This window comes from Coloeus monedula (assembly GCF_965178545.1).
Source record: "Coloeus monedula genome assembly, chromosome: 23".
In the NCBI taxonomy this organism is placed as follows: Eukaryota; Metazoa; Chordata; class Aves; order Passeriformes; family Corvidae; genus Coloeus; species Coloeus monedula.
Genome location: NC_138803.1, coordinates 5182056 through 5202637, shown reverse-complemented (window position 1 = coordinate 5202637; position 20582 = coordinate 5182056). Strand labels below are relative to the sequence as shown.

Sequence of the window (20582 nt, the reverse complement as noted above, 5' to 3'; positions counted from 1 at the left end):
ATCCATGTGGAGGGTCTGGATTTGGCCGTGGCTCCTGAAAAAACCCCGCTGGACAGCCGGGAGGGGCCCGAGAGCCCCGTGGGGACAATGCCCCGAGTGGGTGAAGAGCCATAAAGACGATCAGATCACCCCAAACCCGCGTTGCCCTGGCCCCAGGGACACCCCAGAGGTGTCACCTCCCTCGCTGGACCGGTCCCTGCTTTGGAAATACAAGAAAAAACCCTAAAAAAAAAACCCTTAAAAAAAAAAAAAAAAAAAAAGGCTTTTCCCTTTGGGATCTGTGTGGAGTTTGGGGTTATTTTTTGGGGGTTTGGGTTCTTTTATGGGGTTTTTTTTGAGCGTTGGGATCATCAAACAAAGCAGCCCCGGTGTCACCTCCTGCTCTGTCACTGCTGTCACCTGAGGGGAAGCAGGAAGGGATTTGGGGTAAAAGAATGGGAAATGGTGACTTCCCTGCGGGGCTGGCTGCATCCTGGATCCCACAAGATCCCAAAATTTTTGTGGATGTTATAAAAGGGAAAACAAGAAAAAAAAAGAGGAAAAACAGGAAGAAAAGAGGGGAGGAAGTTGTGGTTTTGTGTATAAAAAACAAGGAAAAAAACCCAAGGAATGTTGGGATGCACCTGGAGGGGTCCCTGGGCAGCGCTGGGATTTGGGATGGGGGGGAAAACTCGGGGAGCTGGAGCTTCTTTTTGGGCTAAATAATTAAAATTGGGATAAAAGGGAGCCGTGGGCACCAAACCAAGGGACACTGCTGTCCCCTCGTGGTGAAGGTGACAAAGCCACCCCTGGTTGGGCCTAAACTTAATCCTGACTCAGAGGGGAGGTTTGGGATGGGTTTAACTCAAAATGTGCCTTTTTTGGGATGGAATTTTATATTCCATGACATGAGGAGGATCCCAAGTTGTGTCCAGAGGGGGACGGGGCCAGGGGGAAAATCCAGAGGTGAAGCCACACGAGGTCACCCAGCTCAGACAGCTGGGAAAGAGTGAACTGAGGGGGGATCCATTGGGATCTGCAGGAATTCCTAAAAAATGAGGGAGATTTTGGGGAGCAACGCAGGGAAAACGGGGCTTTGGAGTGGGATTCTGCACCTGGGAGAGATTCCCAGAGAATTTGAGGTTAAATCCCCCAAAAAATCAGGAGAAATTTAAAAAATCAACACCCAACACAGTCCTCGGAGTGCAAACGGGGCTTTAAAGGAATTCAAGGTTCATGTTTTGATTTTAAAGCCATTTTTCCCTCAAAAATGAGGATTTTTTTAGCCTGAAGGATGAGGTGAGGGCAGGTGGAACATCCCAAAATATCCCAAAGCTTCTGGCATTGAATCCTGCTGGACAGAGCTATGAAAGGGTGACCGAGAATAGATTTAAATATATTAAAAAAAGAAATTAAAGAGTCCAAAAAAAAAGGCAAAATATACCATTATTATTATTATTATTATTATTATTATTATTATTATTATTATTTCCATCGGATTTGTGACCTGAGAGCTGTGGATTAAAAATCTGGAATTACTTCCCATCTGGGAGCAAGGAAATCTTCACCCTGCCTGCCTTAAACAATAAAAAAAAAAAAATCAGGAATAAAGTTATTTTTCTTCTCAGGAAAACTGATGCAAAACAAACCCCCCACCCTCCCACCATAAATATTTATTTCTATTTTTTATCTCTCAGCTCCAAAGGAATTGCACAGGTCTGGATTTATGAAAAAAAAAACCATTCCAAAAGTCACAGCTTTTCCCAAATCTTCCATTCTTGGTCAGGATAAAGAATCCCAGGGGCAAAATTGGGCTGAAGTGGGAAAATTGGGAAAATTTCCAAGCTGGGGTTTTGATCCCAAGGTGTTTGATTTCCATAGAAAAGTGGATCCTGCAGAGGATTCTTAGTGGGATTCAAATCCTGATTTTCTTTGGTTTCACTGGCTGAGCTCTGGAATTGGGGTTTGAGTGCAAAAATCCTCTTTTTGGGGTTCTTTTAGGGACAGAAACCCTCACTACCCCATGAAGATCCTGATGACCATCCTGATCCTGCACAATTGGTTCTAAAATTGGGATTTGAGTGCAAAACCCCTTGTTTTGGGGTTATTTTAGGGGCAGAAGGCCACGCTACCCCACGAAGATCCTGATGACCATCCTGATCTCCTTCCTGCACACACTGAAATGGGATTTTGAGCGCACAAAACCTCATTTGGGGGTTATTTTTAGGGGCAGAAGGGCTCAAGTGACCCTGCTACCCCGTGAAGATCCCGATGACCATCCTGATCCTGCACACTGAGCTCTGGAATTGGGATTTGAGTGCAAAAAAAAATCCTCTTTTGGGCTTATTTTAGGGTCAGAAGGCTCAGCTAACCCACAAATAACCCAACGACCATTGTGATCTGCACACACTGAGCCCCGGAACTGGGATTTGAGTGCAAAAAAAAAAAAACCCCTCCTCATTTTGGGGTTATTTTAGGGGCAGAAAGCCTCACTACCCCATGAAGATCCTGATGACCATCTTGATCTCCTTCCTGCACACGGGGCACGGCGATCTCTTCTTCTTCAGCATTCTGGCACACCTGAAGCAGGCCACCAGGTGAGCAGTCTTTCCGTGGACAATATTCCCATCTCGAGGCCTGTGCTGGCACAGGAAGCAGGGATTCAGCAGGGTTTTGATGCTCTCCAAAGATTCCATCTCCTCCTCTTTTTTCAGCTCGGCGAAATCCCGGTTTTTCCCATCCCGCGCCAAATCCAAGGACTCGATGGAGCTGCCGGGATCCACGTGGGGTTTGGTTTCTCCCAAGAAAAGGTGTTTGGGTTGGCCAGCTGGGGCTGAAATTGTCCTCCTGCAGTCTGGAACGTCCATCCCTTCATCCTGCTCCTGGTTTTCCATGGAATTGATGTTGGAGAGGGACAGGGAATGGGGCAGTTTGGGGCAGTCCCGGTACCAGTCCTTGCGCAGGGCCCAGCAGCGGTAGCAGTACCTTTTCCCTGGAGAGTTGAACTTCCTGCACTTGGAGCATTGCCAGCAATCCTGAGGGATTTAAGGCAAAAATTCCAGCAGAAAAATCAGTGTATTTTTGGGTATTCCTCGTTTTAGCCATGTGGGAAAAGCAGCAAGGAAGGCTCGTGATGAAAATTTTATTTATGAGTGATTTATAAGCTGAAAAAATCAACATTTTGTGGCTTGGAATTGATTTCTCCCTGTGTGTCCCACAGATTTCTCCCTCATGAATTCCTCTCCTTCCTCTCTCTCAGACCCCTGGAAGAATCCAAGCTGGAGCACAGTTTATTTTCATTTGATTTCAACAGAATTTTCTATTCCTCACTTGAAATTCAAGGGGAGAGCTCCTGGAATTCGGCAGGAATTTGTTTTCCAGGCTCACCCATCACTTAGAGCTGTGGAATCTGCACAATTAATAGATTTATTAATTAACTATCCCACAAAAAAGGGCTGGAGCTGCCCAAGTGCAGAGCCAGGAGTCAGCTATCCAAAACCAGGGACATTCCCATTTATTCCAGGCTGGAAAATTCTGCTAAAACCACTAAAATTCTGCTAAAATTATTAAAATTCTGTTAAAACCATTAAAATTCTGCCTAAAATTATTAAAATTCTGCCTCAAATCAATTCTTATTTTGGTGTCACCAGCTGTAAAAAGTCCCCTGATGTACTTTGAGGAATTCAAACCACCCTCCAAGGCAGCCTCAGGATTGGGAGAAGCTGAAAGAAGGAATTTGGTGTTTGGGATTTGGGAAGAGGAACAGGGTGAAAGCCCAGGAATTGCTGCTGGTTATCCTCCCACCTTGTTTTGTCCTTAAAACAGGGGAAAACCAGCTGTGGTTTGTAATTCCAGAGAACAAATGACACCACAAAGGCCATTCCAGTGTCATGGAAATACGGAATTTTCCAGAAGTGGATCCTCCTCCCATCCCAGAGAGCACAAAACAGGAGGCAGCTCCACTGGACTTGGAGAATCCCTGATTTTGTCACAGAAAAAGGGATTTTGTCCACTAAAAAGGTGGGTTTTTTTGTTTTTTTAGAGTATGGGTTCAGTGATTCCAAAGTGCTACCTGAGATTTCCAGGTTCCTTCCAAGGACAATCCTCCAGATTTCCATCCAGAGGGCAACATGGAATTAAAACCTTATTAAAAACCTTATTAAAACCTTATTAAACTATGCCTGGATATCAATAGAACTTCACCCAGCCCCTTTTTCTGTGGAAACCCACAAGAGAATCAGCTTTTTCCACCCCAAAACCAGCAGCAGATGTGGGATGAGTCCTTCCAGCCCCAGGGAATGCTGATCCCAAGGTATTCCCACCTCAGAAGCAGCCTCTGTGTCCGTGTCATCAGTCAGGCACTGGGAATTCTCCAGCTCATCCAAGCACACATCCTCAGGCACCTGGAATTCCAGGAAGCATTGTCAGAGAGTGGGAATGTCAGAATGATCCCTATTTATCGTGTTCCTGGCACTGCACACCCCAGTTAAACGATTATATAATCACCCTGCTAATTAAACCACTTCTGTAAGTGAATAAAAAGTCATTTTTTGCAGTGTTTTTATTGCAGAACGTTGGTGATTCTTCCTGGTTTAGTCCTGCTTTACTGTGATCAGATTTTCCTCTTTGAGTCTTTAGCTGGACGCTAAGAGCTTTTTCCAACCTTAATTCCATGATTTTTGATTTGTAATTCTTGCAGATCCTGGTTAGAAACCCAGTTAACTTGCTGGGAGAGGTTTAATTCATTTAAAATCAAATTTTATGCCTTGAAAATATGGATTTAAACCAAAACCCAAGCAGAAAAAACACCCAACACGTGAGGAATGGTGACAGCCTTTTCTAAACAGGATTTAGCCTCTGGATGGGAACAGATCCAGCTTTTCCAAGGGCAGCAGAGCACCATGGGATGAGTTAAACCAGGCCTAACTGTGGTACCTTTGTGGCACTTCCTGTAACCTCCTCACAGTCCAGCACTTCCACCTTGAGCCCAGCACTGCCCTGCTCCAAGGGGCACTCGTTGAGGAACCACAGGTCATCAGTGGTGTCTGAAACTATGGCAGTGTCAATGTCCTGAGGGAAAAAAAAAAAAAACCAGGAAAAGCCCTTTAGGAGCAGCTTCACATCCATCACCATCCCCTTTTCCTCTCCAACAACCTCCAATGCTCTGGGCAGCTTCTTCCTGGGGCACTTCACAACCCTGAGAGACCCTTTTTTAAAATTTCTACCTCATGGGCTCCCCTTCTTAAAATTTTCACCTCACAAGCTCCCCTTTTCCCAATTTCCTCCTCACAGGCTCCCCTTTTTAAAATTTTCACCTCAGAGGCTCCCCTTTTCCCATTTTCCACCTCACAGGCTCCCCTTTTCCCAATTTCCACCTCACGGGCTCCCCTTTTCCCAATTTCCACCTCACGGGCTCCCCTTTTCCCAATTTCCTCCTCAGAGGCCCCCCTTTTCCCAATTTCTACCTCACGGGCTCCCCTTTTCCCAATTTCCTCCTCAGAGGCCCCCCTTTTCCCAATTTCTACCTCACGGGCTCCCCTTTTCCCAATTTCTACCTCAGAGGCCCCCCTTTTTAAAATTTTCACCTCACAGGCTCCCTTTTTCCCAATTTCCTCCTCAGAGGCCCCCCTTTTCCCAATTTCCTCCTCATGGGCTCCCCTTTTTAAAATTTTCACCTCAGAGGCTCCCCTTTTTAAAATTTTTACCTCACAAGTTCCCTTTTTTCCCATTTCCACCTCACGGGCTCCCCTTTTCCCAAATTCCACCTCAGAGGCCCCCCTTCTCCCAATTTCTCCCTCACAGGCTCCCCTTTTCCCAGTTTCTCCCTCACAGGCCCCCCTTCTCCCAATTTCTCCCTCACAGGCTCCCCTTTTCCCAATTTCCTCCTCAGAGGCTCCCCTTTTCCCAAATTCCACCTCACAGGCTCCTCTTTTTCCAACGTTTTCCCAATTTCCACCTCACAGGTTCCTCTTTTCCAAGTTTCCACTTCACAGGCCCCCTTTTTAAAATTTCTCCCTCACAAGCTCCCCTTTTCCCAATCTCCTCCTCAGAGGCCCCCCATTTCCCAATTTCCACCTCATGGGCTCCCCTTCTTCCAAATTCCACCTCATGGGCTCCCCTTTTCCCAAATCCCACCTCAGAAGCCCCCCTTCTCCCAATTTCCACCTCACAGGCTCCTCTTCCCCCAGTTTCCACCCAACAGGCTCTCCCTTTTTCCAAATTCCACTTCACAGGCTCCTCATTTTCCAGCTTCCACCTCTGTCCTGCTTCCCCTTCCACCACCCTACAACGTTCATCCCAATAAAAAAGGGCAACTCCTGAAATCTGGGGACCTCTGAGGGCCTTGAGGGAGAGTTTGGTTGCTTTAAAACCACTAAAAATCACCAACCACCCGATGGGAAAGGCTGGGACAGGCCCACACAGGGGGAGAGGCTGAAAATCCTGGAGTGGGAAGGGGAAAGAGAGAAAAACCAGGAATATCTGATTGCCTTGGAGGCAAAAGAGGAGAGGGAGAGGACACTTTAAAGTGGTTCCACACCTGGTTAGTCTGAATATCTGTGGATCCATTACTCCTGGAATTGTAATTGCTTCTGAGGTTGCCTAAAAACCACCAAGGCAACCCAGCCACATCCCATTCCTCAAACACCAGGTCCAGCTTCGGCTTCTTGCTTTTGGAGAGGTTTTCTATCAAGTCTTTGTCTGGAAGAGCCAAGGAGAGTTCAAGTCATTGGTTAAGAGGCCAGCAGAGAAAAACTGGGCCCAAATTGGATTATTTTGTCCTTCTTGCATCAGGCTGGGAGCTTTGGGGTTTGGATGTCCCATCTGTGCTGCTGGATCTGACAGAAATCCCTGCATTAATTCAGGAAACATCCCAGTGTTCCCAGTGTCCCTGTACTGGGACAGGTTGAGTTTTCATCTCAAGTTTCACCACAGAAACACGAACACTTCCCGAGCCAGCCCTGAGTGGAGTTCTTGAGTGATTTAAAATGCAGAAAGGACCGGTTTGAATTCAGTTTGCAGCTCCTGAATTCCCAAGCCAGGCTCAAACAAAAGTGGGGATCCATCCTCCCTGTGCTCCAGCCTCCTTTCCAGCCCGGGATCCCAAACTGAGCGCTCTGGATTCCAGGATAACCTTGGATCTCCCTCCCTCCAGTGCCTGGAGTTTCAAAGGCACAGCCAAGGCTGTTTTGTACACTCAGGGAATTTCCACCACTCCCATTTGAGCTGGAAACACCCACATTCTGCAAAGAGCTGCTTTTCCAACTGAGGTTCATTGATATGAGAGAATACGAAGTGGAAAAACAAGAAAATTGCTCCCAAAACATTTGAAATCTCCATGAGTGACCCAGCAAGAAATCCCATGGGGAAATGTCAAAATATGACAGATCCACCAAAAAAAAAACCCCTTGTTGTTCAGTTCCCTGCTTGGTTTGCAGGGAACAACTGCAGCCAGCCCAGGCTGGGTTCTGTGTGCTCAGGAGCCTCCCTTGGGAAGGGGAATGGATCCAAGGATAATTCCAGCATTTAAAACACCCTCCAGCAAGGTCTGGAAGGTTTTTTTCATGGCATTGTTCAGTGAGAGATGTGATTTGGGGGCTTTACCTGCCACTGCACTCAAAGCATTTTGTTCTTTGTGAGCCAGACAGCGCCTGTGACGAACATTTGCAATCTCTCCATCTTTAGCACGAAGATTTGGAATGATTCCATTCCAAACCAGGGATTTTTTTGGAGTCTCCCAACTCCCTCCTCCAGCATTTTGCTGCTGTGTGTCCCACACAGGATTTGTAAATGTCATGGTAACACAGAAAATTGGCCCTCACCTTCACAAGAGTCACATTTGGGCTCTGAGGTAGCCAGAGCAGAGGCTTTGCTGTCACCCTCCACGATTCCAGAGTCAGACCCTTCCTCCTGGCTGAGCTGCAGGAAGGAAAATCAAGGAATTAGCCCAGCAGAGCTTGCAGGGACAAGGGGATGTAGCACTTCCATTCCCAGGCACCAGCTGCAGGATGAGACCAAGCAGGTAGGAAGAGGAATAACTCAGAATAAAAACTACAAACTATTGACCTCGTACACAGCCTAAAGCCTCTGGAATCAGCACAACCAACCTAGGAAAAATCTTCAGCTTGGCAAAAGTCCCAAAGTTGCCGTTTTTCATGCAGTAAAACCGGGATTTTGTGGCTCTCTGAGACCTCCCAGCTCCACCCGCCCTCATCCCAAACCACACCAGGAAACTTTGGAAGCGCCAAGATTTTTCCTAGGTTTTCACCTCTGCCTGAAAAGCTGCTGAAAACAAATCCTAACTAGACACAAAACTGGCTCAGTGAATGATTTGGCAATTCCTACTCGGAGAAAGGGTGGGATAGAAGGGGGAAAAGCAGGAAAACACGGAGCAGGCTGGAGAAGCTGAGGCCTGGAAGTGCTGCACCCCAGAGAAACGCGCTCAGAGACTGGCACTCTGTCACGAGGAGAACAGAGAAGGGTCACTCTGTCCCTGCTCTGTGGACTCCAAGAACTTTTTCTTTTTGGGGATTGTTTTTGGCTTTTTTTTCCTCTCAGGAAGGTGAGGAGCTGGCACAACAAAAAAGTTCTGGCAGTCCACCATGCACAGGTACAGAGAAGGGGCAACTCTGTACAAGAAAAGAAACCACCAGGCAGTGGGGTTTACCTTCAGCTGGTCTGGGCTGGGCTTAGCGACGCTCTGCTCCTTTGGGAGAGTCTGTGCAGCATCTGCAGATGGCAGGTAAAACACAAGGAAAAACCTTCCCCGGAAATAGCCATTCTCACATCACGCAGGGCCTGCAGCAAGCAACCAACGAGCCACGCTTGGCAGACCTTGGAAAATTCCTTATTAGCAAAGGCCTGGCTTCCTCAGGGATGAGTTTATGGATTTTGGGGTCTGCGCCTTGCTGGAGAAGCAGCTGGGTGAAAAGTCAGGATCTTCTCAAAGGGAAAAATGATTCCTGTTTTCCTACAGGCATCCCAAGCTCCTTGCCACAAGAATTCCTGGTTAGTCTGAGTATCTGTGGATCCGTTACCCCCGCACTTGGAATTGCTTCTGAGGTCGCCTAAAAACCACCATGGCAGTCGGGCCACATCGCACTGCTCAAATTCCAGAGGGTGGGGAATCCCACCTGGAAGGTCAACAGGGAAGAGCAAGGTTGTTCTTTGGAATCCTGAGGATTCCAGCTCTTCCTGAAGGGTGTGGGCACGAGGAATAAAGAGTGAAGAAGGGAAAATTCCATGCACACGCAGCGTGGACACGTCCTGGACAAACCCGAATCCAGCTGATTCTGCTGCTCCCAGGAGTTAATTAAAAGGCCAAGCTAAATAACAGGAACAATCCAATTAATGGGAATCTTCCTGAGTCTGGCTTTGAACAGGGAGAACAAAAGATGCCAGGCTGGCTCCTGCCTGCTCTCCTTGCAATTTAGCAGGGAAATTCCCTGCTGGATGAGGCTGATTCCCACCAGGAATCACACACACAGGCAGAAAATTCCACCTCAAAGTGGCCTTTAAATGGAGCAAAAGCCAGGATCAGAGACGACAGGGATCTATCCCATATTCCTGCTTTCCTTTCCCGCTTCCATCACCTTCCAGCTGCTGATTTTTTAATCCCTGATGGAAAACAGAAGCCAGCTGGCTCATCCATCACTGCTTGGGCTCTGCAGGGATGTTAGAACAGGGAAGAATCATCCTTCCAAAATTGGATTTTCAGGGAGTGAAAATACTCCAGGTGCTGGAAGGCTTCCTTTAGGAGCCAATATATTCCATAAAAAACATCCTTGAGGTGAGGGATTCCAAAATGCATCTCGTGGGAGACAGACTTGGGGGGGAAATTAGACAAGGAAGGGGGGGAAAATTGGTTAAGAAAAGGGGGAAAAATAAGAAAAGAAAAGGGGGGGAAAGAAGAAAAGAAAAAGAAAAAGAAAAAGAAAAAGAAAAAGAAAAAGAAAAAGAAAAAGAAAAAGAAAAAGAAAAAGAAAAAGAAAAAGAAAAAGAAAAAGAAAAAGAAAAAGAAAAAGAAAAAGAAAAAGAAAAAGAAAGAGAAAGAGAAAGAGAAAGAGAAAGAGAAAGAGAAAGAGAAAGAGAAAGAGAAAGAGAAAGAGAAAGAGAAAGAGAAAGAGAAAGAGAAAGAGAAAGAGAAAGAGAAAGAGAGAAGAGAAAGAGAGAAGAGAAAGAGAGAAGAGAGGAGAAAGGAGAGAGAAGAGAGAGAAGAGAGAGAAGAGAGAGAAGAGAGAGAAGAGAGAGAAGAGAGAGAAGAGAGAGAAGAGAGAGAAGAGAGAGAAGAGAGAGAAGAGAGAGAAGAGAGAGAAGAGAGAGAAGAGAGAGAAGAGAGAGAAGAGAGAGAAGAGAGAGAAGAGAGAGAAGAGAGAGAAGAGAGAGAAGAGAGAGAAGAGAGAGAAGAGAGAGAAGAGAGAGAAGAGAGAGAAGAGAGAGAAGAGAGAGAAGAGAGAGAAGAGAGAAGAAAAGAAAAGAGAAGAAAAGAAAAGAGAAGAAAAGAAAAGAGAAGAAAAGAAAAGAGAAGAAAAGAAAAGAGAAGAAAAGAAAAGAGAAGAAAAGAAAAGAAGGAAAAATCAGAAGACAAAAGGGGGGGAAAATCACCAAATCCAGTAATTCCTGTGCTGGGCTGAAGGAAACCCAACAGCTGGAAAGGAAGGCAAACAGCTGGAAAGGAAGGCAACCAGCTGCAGTCTCCCTCCCTGTGCATTCCAAGGTCTGGTCTGCCAAGCTTGTTTCGTTTGGGTCACACTCACGCACAGCCAGGCCTAACTCAGTCCTAAGGACAGCATTTCCTGAGCCAGGCTTAAAGTGACACCAGGAGTGGACCAGGAATGGCCACATTCCAAGGAAAAAGGCAGCAGAGGACAGAGTTTGGCTGGGAATCCTTTGCTCTCCACACACACAGCTTTTCTTGGGAAGAGGGAATAGCACTCACACAATTATCCTACAGGTTAAGAGTCCAAAAAGAATTCAAAAAATTCTTCCAGAAAATAAATCCAAAGATTCTTGAAAAGAATCTTCCGTAAAAATAAATCCAAGGTAGGAAACCAAACCCTTTAGGGCCATATTTTAAGTGTTCATTTTCATTTTGAATTTCTCTCCATGTGCCTGAGCCCTTCTGAAGGATTAAATCCATTTTATCTGTTTAAAAACCTCAGGAAATGTAGCACAAAACTCCACAGTGGAGTTTCTTTTTCCCAGTGGAGTTTCTTTTTCCCAGTGAACGTTCCCAGCCCTACAACAGGAACTGGCTGCAAGGAAGCCACCAGCTCAGATTAATTTGAGAATTTTCATTTTGATGGAGTTTGATTTGATTCCTCTCATGAGCTGGGGAAGCTGAAATGACCTTTAAAGGTTCCAGTGTTTGATTAAAGCCTTGCAGAGTTTTTAGCAACTCTTAGAGATCATCAAAGTATAAAACGAGGTGAGAGCAAGAAGTTGCAGCTCCGAAGCTGAAAAAATATTCAGAAATCAATCAAGATTGATTTCAATTGATTGAAGATTGATTTCAATAAAGGATGGGATATTTCAGCCACGCTCAGGATTCAGCTTTGGCCCAAAATTTGGCTTTTCTTGGCAGCCACATCACTCAAACAGCTCCTGACACACAGAAAAGACACAAACTCCGAGAGATTTGCTTGGCAAAGCCTTCGAGAGAAGTTTATTCCTCCTTCAGCCACAGATCTGCTCCTGAATTTCAGTACTTACCCAGTTATTGCAACATTTATGGAATGGGTTTGTGACCAACCTACCTGAGAGGGCAGCAGCCGTCAGGTTCCGTTTCAGCATCTCGTACACGGGGCTGTGGGGAAGGGACACAAGCGACCGTCACCCCCTGAGCCAGGAAAAATCCCCTTGGAGCATCCAGGGAGACCCCAAAACCCACAGGGAATTGATTTTCCTAGAGAGATCCCAAAAACTGCTTCTAGAGAGACTCCAGAAACCACAGGGAATCTTTTTTCCTAGAGATCCCAAAATCCACTGAGGATTTTTTTCCTAAAGACCCTGGAAACCACAGTGAGGTTTTTCTAGAGAGACCCCAAAAACCACTGAAGTTTTTCCTAGAGAGATCCCAAAATTCACAGTGAGGTTTTTTTCCTAGAGAGACCCCAAAAAACCACAGTGATTTTTTCCTAGAGAGACTCCAAAAACCACAGTGATTTTTTCTAGACATCCCAAAACCACTAAGGTTTTTTTCCTAGAGATCCCAAAACCACTGAAGTTTTTCCTAGAGAGATCCCAAAATTCAGTGAGGTTTTTTCCTAGAGAGACCCCGAAAAACACCGTGGTTTTTTTTCTAGAGAGATGCCAAAACCCCACAGTGAGTTGTGGGCTAGGGGGGTTGTTTCTGGAGAGATCCCAAAAAGTGCTTCTAGAGAGACTCCGGAAACCACGGGGAATTTTTTGCTAGAGAGATCCCAAAAGCCACTGAGGTGGTTTTTTTCTAGAGGGAACCCAAAATCCACTGAGGATTTTTTTCCTAAAGACCCTGGAAACCACAGTGAGGTTTCTCCTAGGGAGACCCCAAAAACCACTGACATTTTTTCTTAGAGAGACTCCAAAAACCACAGTGAGTTTTTCCTAGAGAGATCCCAAAAACCACAGTGAGTTTTTTCTACAGAGATCCCAAAACCACTGAGGTTTTTTTTCCTAGAGATCTCAGAAACCACTGAGGTTTTTTTCTAGAAAGATCCCAAAAACCTCTTCTAGACAGATCCCAAAAACCACAGTGAATTTTTTTCTAGAGAGACCCCAAACCCACAGTGAATTTTTTTCCTAGAAAGCCCCCATAAAACCCAATTAGGATTTTTTTTTTTAATTGCTTATTACAAACTTCACCTCCAAACTCAGTGCAGGACAAAGATTTTCACTGACATTTAACACCCAAGGCTTGAGGGGATGCAGGAACAAAAGGGACAGAGCTGTCCCCTCAACCCAGCAGTGACTCCAGGAGTTTTTCCTGGTGAAAAGAGAATTTTTTTTCCTACCTGGGATCCTTGACAGAGAAGCTCTGCAGTCCCAGCAGCTCTCCCAGCTGATCCCCTCCACAATGAACCATGTGCTGCTGCCTCTTGTCGTAGAGCTGCCTCCCCATGATGTACTGGCCCAGGAAATGCATCACCTGTGGGGGACAGGACACTGCCTCAGCCACCAAAATCCTGGGAAATTTCCTTGGATTTACAAGGATTTATGTTGTGGGAGGTAAATTACAGGTGACTTTTGGCACTTTTAGCCAAGGGAGGGTTGTGTTTTAGCAGAAGGTTTGGAATTGTTAATGCTTGGCAAGGAGGGAAATGGAGGTGAAGGTGGGGAAATGGAAATGTCCCAGTTAAAATGGGGTTATCCCAGTTTAAAGGGGCATTATTCCAGTTAAAATGGTGTTATCCCAGTTCAAACAGGGCTATCCCAGTTCAAACAGGGCTATCCCAGCTAAAAACGGGGCTATCCCAGCTAAAAACGGGGCTATCCCAGCTAAAAACGGGACCATCCCAATTAGAAACAGGAGTCTCCCAGTTCAAACAGGGCTCTCCCAGTTCAAACAGGGCTCTCCCAGTTAAAAACGGGGCTATCCCAGCTAAAAACGGGGCTATCCCAGTTCAAATAGGGCTCTCCCAATTAAAAACGGGGCTATCCCAGCTAAAAACGGGGCTATCCCAGCTAAAAACGGGGCTATCCCAGTTCAAAGACAAGGGTTCAAATAGAGGAAATTAAAGAGTCAGTCCCATCCCACCTCCCAAAAAACCCCAGGGATAAAAGCTGGAATGTGACCCCACCTCTTTGAGTGTGAAGGTGTCGCCCTGGGCACCTGCAGCCTGCAGAATCCTCAGGAGGGGCAGTTTGGGTCTCACCTGGAACACAGAGCAGAGTTTTGTAGGAATTCCAGCCGGGAATAATCCTTGGCAAGACAAAATAACCCACCAAAAAAGATCCAAAGAATTTGGATTTAACCCTTCACACTTGGATGTGGCTGCTCCTGTGAGGAAAGACTGGGAATGCAGAGCCAAGAGTGGGAATGCAGAGCCAAGAGTGGGAATGCAGAGCCAAGAGTGGGAATGCAGAGCCCAGAGTGGGAATGCAGAGCCCAGAGTGGGAATGCAGAGCCCAGAGTGGGAATGCAGAGCCAAGAGTGGGAATGCAGAGCCAAGAGTGGGAATGCACAACCCACACTGGGAATGCAGAGCCAAGAGCGGGAATGCAGAGCCCACACTGGGAATGCAGAGCCCACACTGGGAATGCAGAGCCCACACTGGGAATGCAGAGCCAAGAGCAGGAATTCAGAGCCCAGACTGGGAATGCAGAGCCCAGACTGGGAATGCAGAGCCCACACTGGGAATGCAGAGCCAAGAGCAGGAATTCAGAGCCCAGAGCAGGAATTCAGAGCCCAGAGTGGGAATGCAGAGCCCACACTGGGAATGCAGAGCCCACACTGGGAATGCAGAGCCCACACTGGGAATGCAGAGCCTTGGGATGGGTGGTGACTGAGCTCGGAGTCACCCCCAGGAGCAGGGATGGGACATTCCCATGGAGCAGCCCGGATTTTCCGATTCCTGTTGGGAACAAATGGGTTCTGCCCTGCTCAGAGCAGGGATTTATCCATGGATTTATCCACATCAAACACATCAAATCTTGTGGCTCATCTGCTCTGGGATCTGGGTGAAACCTCAGGAGCAATTCCATCATTCCCAGGGTGATTCCTATTATGGATCATAAATAAAGATTTGGATAATAATAAAGATTCCATAGGAACTGGAGCGATAGGAAATGGGGGAATGGGTTTAGACTGAAAAAAGGGGAAATTTAGGGAAGGAATTCCTCACTGTGAGGGTGATGAGTGGAATTAAGTACAAATTCAGCATAAAAATATGCATTATCCCATTTTTTTATGCCCACTTTTACTGCTTTTCCCTTTAAAATATTCCTAAATCAGTGATGTGAACGAGAACAAACTCCTCAGGATAAACCCCAATCCTTTAGGATCAATTCTCCTGATTTAAATATTGCTTGGGTTTAATAAAAATCACTGCTCTGAGGAGAAAATAACGGAGAGAAGTGGTGGAAATGAGGGGTAATTAGCTGCTAATTACCTGATGAGCTTGTCCAAGGGTGATCCTGCAGGAATTCTCGGCTGCTGGATGCTGGGCAGAGCTTGGGGAGCTCATCCTGGCAGTGAGGAGCTGTTCAAGCACCGCCCTAAAAATGGATCCAGGAGTTAAAATCAGCCCTAAAATCCCATTTTAAATCCTGTTCTGGGCCCCTCCTGCTTTGTTCTGTTCCGGGGGGGGGGGGTTTGGATTAAACAGCAGGAAAAATTTATCATGGAAAAGGTTGGAATGAGCTGCTCAGGGTGGAGTTGTTACCCCTGGAAGTGTTCAAAAGTCCCTGTGGATGTGGCACTTGGGGACACGGTTGGGTTCAGCTGGGTTGGATTTCCTGATCCCAAAGGGCTTTTCCAACCCTAAAGAATTCCTGGGCTGGATTTCCTGATCCCAAAGGGCTTTTCCAACCCTAAAGAATCCCTGGGCTGGATTTCCTGATCCCAAAGGGCTTTTCCAACCCTAAAGAATCCCTGGGCTGGATTTCCTGATCCCAAAGGGCTTTTCCAACCCTAAAGAATCCCTGGGCTGGATTTCCTGATCCCAAAGGGCTTTTCCAACCCTAAAGATCCCTGGGATGGATTTCCTGATCCCAAAAGGCTTTTCCAACCCTAAAGAATCCCTGGGCTGGATTTCGTGATCCCAAAGGGCTTTTCCAACCCTAAAGATCCCTGGGCTGGATTTCCTGATCCCAAAAGGCTTTTCCAACCCTAAAGAATCCCTGGGCTGGATTTCCTGATCCCAAAGGGCTTTTCCAACCCTAAAGATCCCTGGGATGGATTTCCTGATCCCAAAAGGCTTTTCCAACCCTAAAGAATCCCTGGGCTGGATTTCCTGATCCCAAAGGGCTTTTCCAACCCTAAAGATCCCTGGGATGGATTTCCTGATCCCAAAAGGCTTTTCCAACCCTAAAGAATCCCTGGGCTGGATTTCGTGATCCCAAAGGGCTTTTCCAACCCTAAAGAATCCCTGGGCTGGATTTCCTGATCCCAAAGGGCTTTTCCAACCCTAAAGATCCCTGGGCTGGATTTCCTGATCCCAAAGGGCTTTTCCAACCCTAAAGAATCCATGATTCCAAGCTGCATCCAGCAAACAGCCGTGGAAGGACTGGCCAGAGAAGCAGGGATGGGACATTCCCATGGAGCAGCCCGGATTTTCCGATTCCTGCTGGGAACAAATGGGTTCCACCCTGCTCAGGGCAGGGATTTATCCATGGATTTATCCACATCAAACACAGGGAACACTGAGGACCAGGGGGCTCATCTGAGCTCAGAGCTGGTTTGGGAATGTGGGTGAAACCTCAGGAGCAATTCCCTCATTCCCAGGGGGATTCCTAGTTGGGATAATAAAGATTCCACAGGAACTGGAGTGACAGGAGAAGGGGGAATGGGTTCAGACTGAAAAAAGGGGAAATTTAGGGGAGATATTGGGAAGGAATCCCTCACTGTGAGGGTGGGGAGGGGCTGGGATGGGATGGAATTCCCAGAGGATCCATGGCTGCTCCATCCCTGGAAATGTCCAAGGCCAGGCTGGAGCAGCCCGGGGTAGGGGAAGGTGTCCCTGCCCATTGCTGGGGGTGGCACTGGATGATCCTGGGATTCTGGAATTCCATGCCCTGACTCTGGCAGTGACACACAGCGGGGAACTTAGGGAATCTCCATCAGGAAACATTCCAATGCCACGGGGTGAAATTCCTGACTCAGAGGTGGGGAATGAGCAACTGAGTCACAACCCAATGGAATTCTCCCCATTCCAGCAGCTCCTGATATAATTCCCAAAGGAGAAGCCACAATCGGCACATCCCCCACCTCCCTGATTACCCAAAATCTCCCAAAGCTGCTGCAACCTCCCAAAAAAACGCCTGGATTCAGGGAATACATGAATTTTAACAGCATTTCTGGGGAAGGAGGTGCCAGAGCCTTTCCTGGAAGGGCCACAAGGGGAAGTCCTGCACAATTCGAATTTTTCAGGGCCCTTTCTCAGTTTTGGCATCCTCCCAAAAAGCAGCTTCACCTCAGCAATCACTCAGCAAATCCACTTTAATCCCTCCCTCAAAACGGGCTGGAAAAGTTGGAAAAGAAAGGAATTAATGTCAATTAAATAGTGGGGGAAAAAAAGCAGCTTGAACTGGCTCAAAGTCTTGACCTTGTGTCAGAATTTATGTGTTCCCAGCTCTCAAATTGAGATTAAAATCTCAATTTTTACAAGAATCTGGTTGCAAATAATCCCTGCAAGAGCCTTTTCGGTAAAGTTTAGGCTAAAGCAGGAAATCAACTCCCAAAATTGACTCCTCAATTTGCCTGTGAGCTGCAGCTTTGGGGATGTTTTCAGTCAATTTTTAATCTGTGCAGTAATTTAATTATTTGAATTATAACGTCAAGTAATGGGATTTGAAATTGCAATGCCACAAAATTTTCAAAGTAAAATCTAAATCGCCTTTTGCTGAATTTTCCCAGATAAATGAATTTATTCCCACAGCAGTTATCAGGATGTGAGGCACATGATGAGCTTAAAATGAGTATTTTGAAAATAATCAAGTTCCTGCCTGAGGAATGCAGCTGCAGACAAAACAGGCTGGAACCTCAAAACACGACAAAAATCCGAATTTTAGCACCAATACTGAGCGCTGGGAAGTTCAATCCCTGCCCCACCTGTTAAAAAGGATTTTTAGGGATTTTAGGAGAGGCTTCCGAGGGTTTTTACAGCAGTTCTGTGAGGCACTACATGGAATAAAACCATTCCCAAAAATCAAACACTTCTAAATATTTAGGAAGGGCTGATTCAAGCAAATCAAATAGTCAAATTTCCAAACAGTGACCAGAAAATAATTCAAATTAAAACAGCTTTAAATATAACTTTAAAGTTATCGTTTTCCCTAAATTTCAACAGATTTCTGGTGGATAAAACCAAAAACACTGTACAAAAAAATGCCCTTAATCTTCCCGAGAGGGGCTGGACAGAGTTGATTAAAGCCTATCAAACATCCAAATTTCTAAACAGCACTGACAGAGACCCGATAATAATTCAAATTCTAACAGCTTCAACCACTTCCCAATTATAATTTCCCTAAATTTTAACAGATTTCTGGCGGATAAAACCAAAATACTGAACACAAACACCCTTAAAACGAGCTAGACTTACCGACTTTGACTTTCTCTGCCTGTCAGCAATATCCCGGGATTATTATCCCGGGATTTTTGGGTGGGACGGCCCCCGGGGAAGGCTCTGCCACGTCCCGAGGATGCTCCGGACTCTTGTGAGTCGCTTTTTTCAAACCTCGCCCGGGGCAGGGCAGGGAGGGAGGCTCCCAAAGTGGCCGATAACGGCTGGGCTGGTGTGAAAATCAGCCCCAAAGAGGAGAAAAAATTCGGATTTCCTCTCCACCCCCTTTCCGAGAAAGGGATTCTGCTGCCCCAGGGGCTGAGGGAGGCAATGGGAGATGAGTTTTAACCGTTTCAGCACTGATTTTTCCACTCAAAGCCTCCGGGTTTTACAGATAAATGATGGGGTTTAGGCAGTTTGCTTCTCGGTAATACTCATATTTCACCAGGATTTAATCTTGGGGTTCATTAAGGTTTTGTTCCTGAGCTCTACAACATTTCCAGGCTGCCAACACCACAAAATTTAGGGATGCAGCCTCCTGAAAAGCTCCGTGTGCTCCCACGTGGTGGAAACTCCTATAAAACGGGCGAATTTCACGCTCTGCCAGCGCAGTTTCACTTTCCCCGCCCAGCTCTATTTCGAAATATCCCATATTTCACCTCACAACCCCTAACCTGGAGCCGAGGGAATGAATCTCCGGCGGATTTCAGGTCGTTGGGAGCTGCAGAAAATGTCCCTGGAGCAGAGCAAGGTCTCGAGAGGAAATCGTGAATCACACAGGAGTCATGAGCTGAGCAATTTTTCCACTCCAAAACTTCACCCCCGCCACGGGAAGCGGTCATTTGCCTCTTCTGTGACTAAAAGTTCCTCCTCGAGACACCAAAAACCCCACGAGACCGCAGCTTTTTTTAAAAGCAAAGATCTCATGTGGCTGAAAAGTTAAGCTCGAACTTATTCAAGCTCAGTTTTGGTTTCTGAAAGTCCCGTTTTAAGGGGAAAAAAAAATAGTTTCTAAATTCTATTTCAAGTGGAAACACAACAGGGGTTGGGTTCAGGTGTGACCGCTTTTTCCAGCTTTGAAATAAAGCAAAATACTGAAAACAAAGTTGGGATTTGAGGTAATTTTAGGTAAAAGAGCCCCGGAGGGGAGGCTTTAAACAGGCACTGATGTGATCATCATGTCACTGATAATTAAATTTGTCCCCATCAGAGTCCCTGGGGGCATCTCACGCCTCAAATTCAGACCTTTTAATTAAAAAAAAAAACAAACAACCAAACAAACAAACCAAAAAAAAAAAAAAAAACCACAACCATTTAAAATACTGATTTGTACCTGGGATGAGTTTTGTGGCTGGCATGATGCATCTGGCAGGAATTTTGGGCTGCTCCCCCAAAGATCTGCCCAAAATGCCACCCAAACCTTCGGTAAATAAGAGCAGATAACAAATAAAAAATGTTGTGCAACGCTCCTTTCGTTGTGAAATGTGGGAAAGGAGAAGGAAACCGAAAGTGATCACTTCGATTGAAGCCACAAAGAGCGAATTGCTCTGCAAATCCCCCTAAATCCCTCCACGAATTTGGGATGGGGAAGCATTTCCACCACCCTGAACATCCTGATTTGCATTTATCTCTATTTTAGGAGGGGGAAAAAAAATGGGCTTTTCTCAGGGTTTTTCCCCCAACAGCTGACACTTCCTTAAGTAAACCAAACTCGTGTTTGTGGGATCCATCCCTCAGATTGTGTTTATGAGGGTGAAATCCTGGGATCATGGAATTACAGAGCGGTTTGGGTTGGAAAGCGCCTTAAAGCTCATCCAGCTCCATGGGCAGGGACACCTTCCCCTATCCCAGCTGGCTCCAGCCTGGCCTGGGATGCATCCAGGGATCCAGGAGCAGCCACAGCTTCTCTGGGAATTCCATTCCAAGGCCTCCCCACCCTGGCAGGGAAGGATTTGTTCCCAATATCCCACCTATCCCTGCCCTCCGGCAGTTTGAAGTCATTCCCCCTTCTCCTGTCATTGCAGGCCCTTGTAAACATTCCCTCTCCATCTTTCTCGCCGGCTCCCTTCAGGCCACAATTAAATCAACCCGAAGCTTCCCTTCTCCAGGCGGAGCAATCCCAATTGTCCCAGAGTTTCCCGGGAAGAGATAAAAGTTCATTGACGCTCCCGCCGCCCCAGGTCCCTCCCGCCGGCACCGCCTCCTGCCCCCTCACCGCCCCCCTCAGCCCTATGCCCCCGGGAACCCCCGCCTTCGCCTCAGCCCCGTGCTCACCCTACAGCCGCTCCATGGGCTCCGGGCCGGGGGTCGGGGAGGGGACGAAGCCCCTACACCCCCTGAGGGCTCCGCGCCTCCATTTTAGCGGGGTCCGGGCCGCCGCTTCCCCTCACGGCCAACATGGCGGCG

At 46.7% G+C, this 20582-nt stretch overlaps 1 protein-coding gene across 1 annotated transcript; it reads right to left on the bottom strand.

The window, feature by feature from the left end:
• Positions 1 to 1484: 1484 nt before the first annotated feature.
• Positions 1485 to 20582, bottom strand: MDM4 (MDM4 regulator of p53). The gene is made up of 11 exons (XM_082296176.1): positions 20451 to 20582; positions 15066 to 15171; positions 13755 to 13829; positions 12969 to 13102; positions 11733 to 11782; positions 8645 to 8706; positions 7800 to 7896; positions 6518 to 6678; positions 4915 to 5049; positions 4302 to 4382; positions 1485 to 3014 (listed from the first exon to the last, which is right to left on the bottom strand). The coding sequence occupies exons 2-11, from the start codon at positions 15138 to 15140 to the stop codon at positions 2472 to 2474; spliced, it is 1413 nt and encodes a 470-aa protein (XP_082152302.1). The 5' UTR covers positions 15141 to 15171; positions 20451 to 20582; the 3' UTR covers positions 1485 to 2471.

What these genes read in the sequence shown, in the direction of transcription:
- MDM4 (XM_082296176.1), bottom strand. Translation starts at nt 15,140, where the DNA reads ATGAGCTCCCCAAGCTCTGCCCAGCATCCAGCAGCCGAGAATTCCTGC. An exon ending in GACGGCTGCTGCCCTCTCAG is followed by an intron (nt 8,707 to 11,732) that starts GTAGGTTGGTCA and finishes TGCCATCTGCAG; the next exon opens with ATGCTGCACAGACTCTCCCA. An exon ending in CCAGCCCAGACCAGCTGAAG is followed by an intron (nt 7,897 to 8,644) that starts GTAAACCCCACT and finishes TCCTTCCTGCAG; the next exon opens with CTCAGCCAGGAGGAAGGGTC.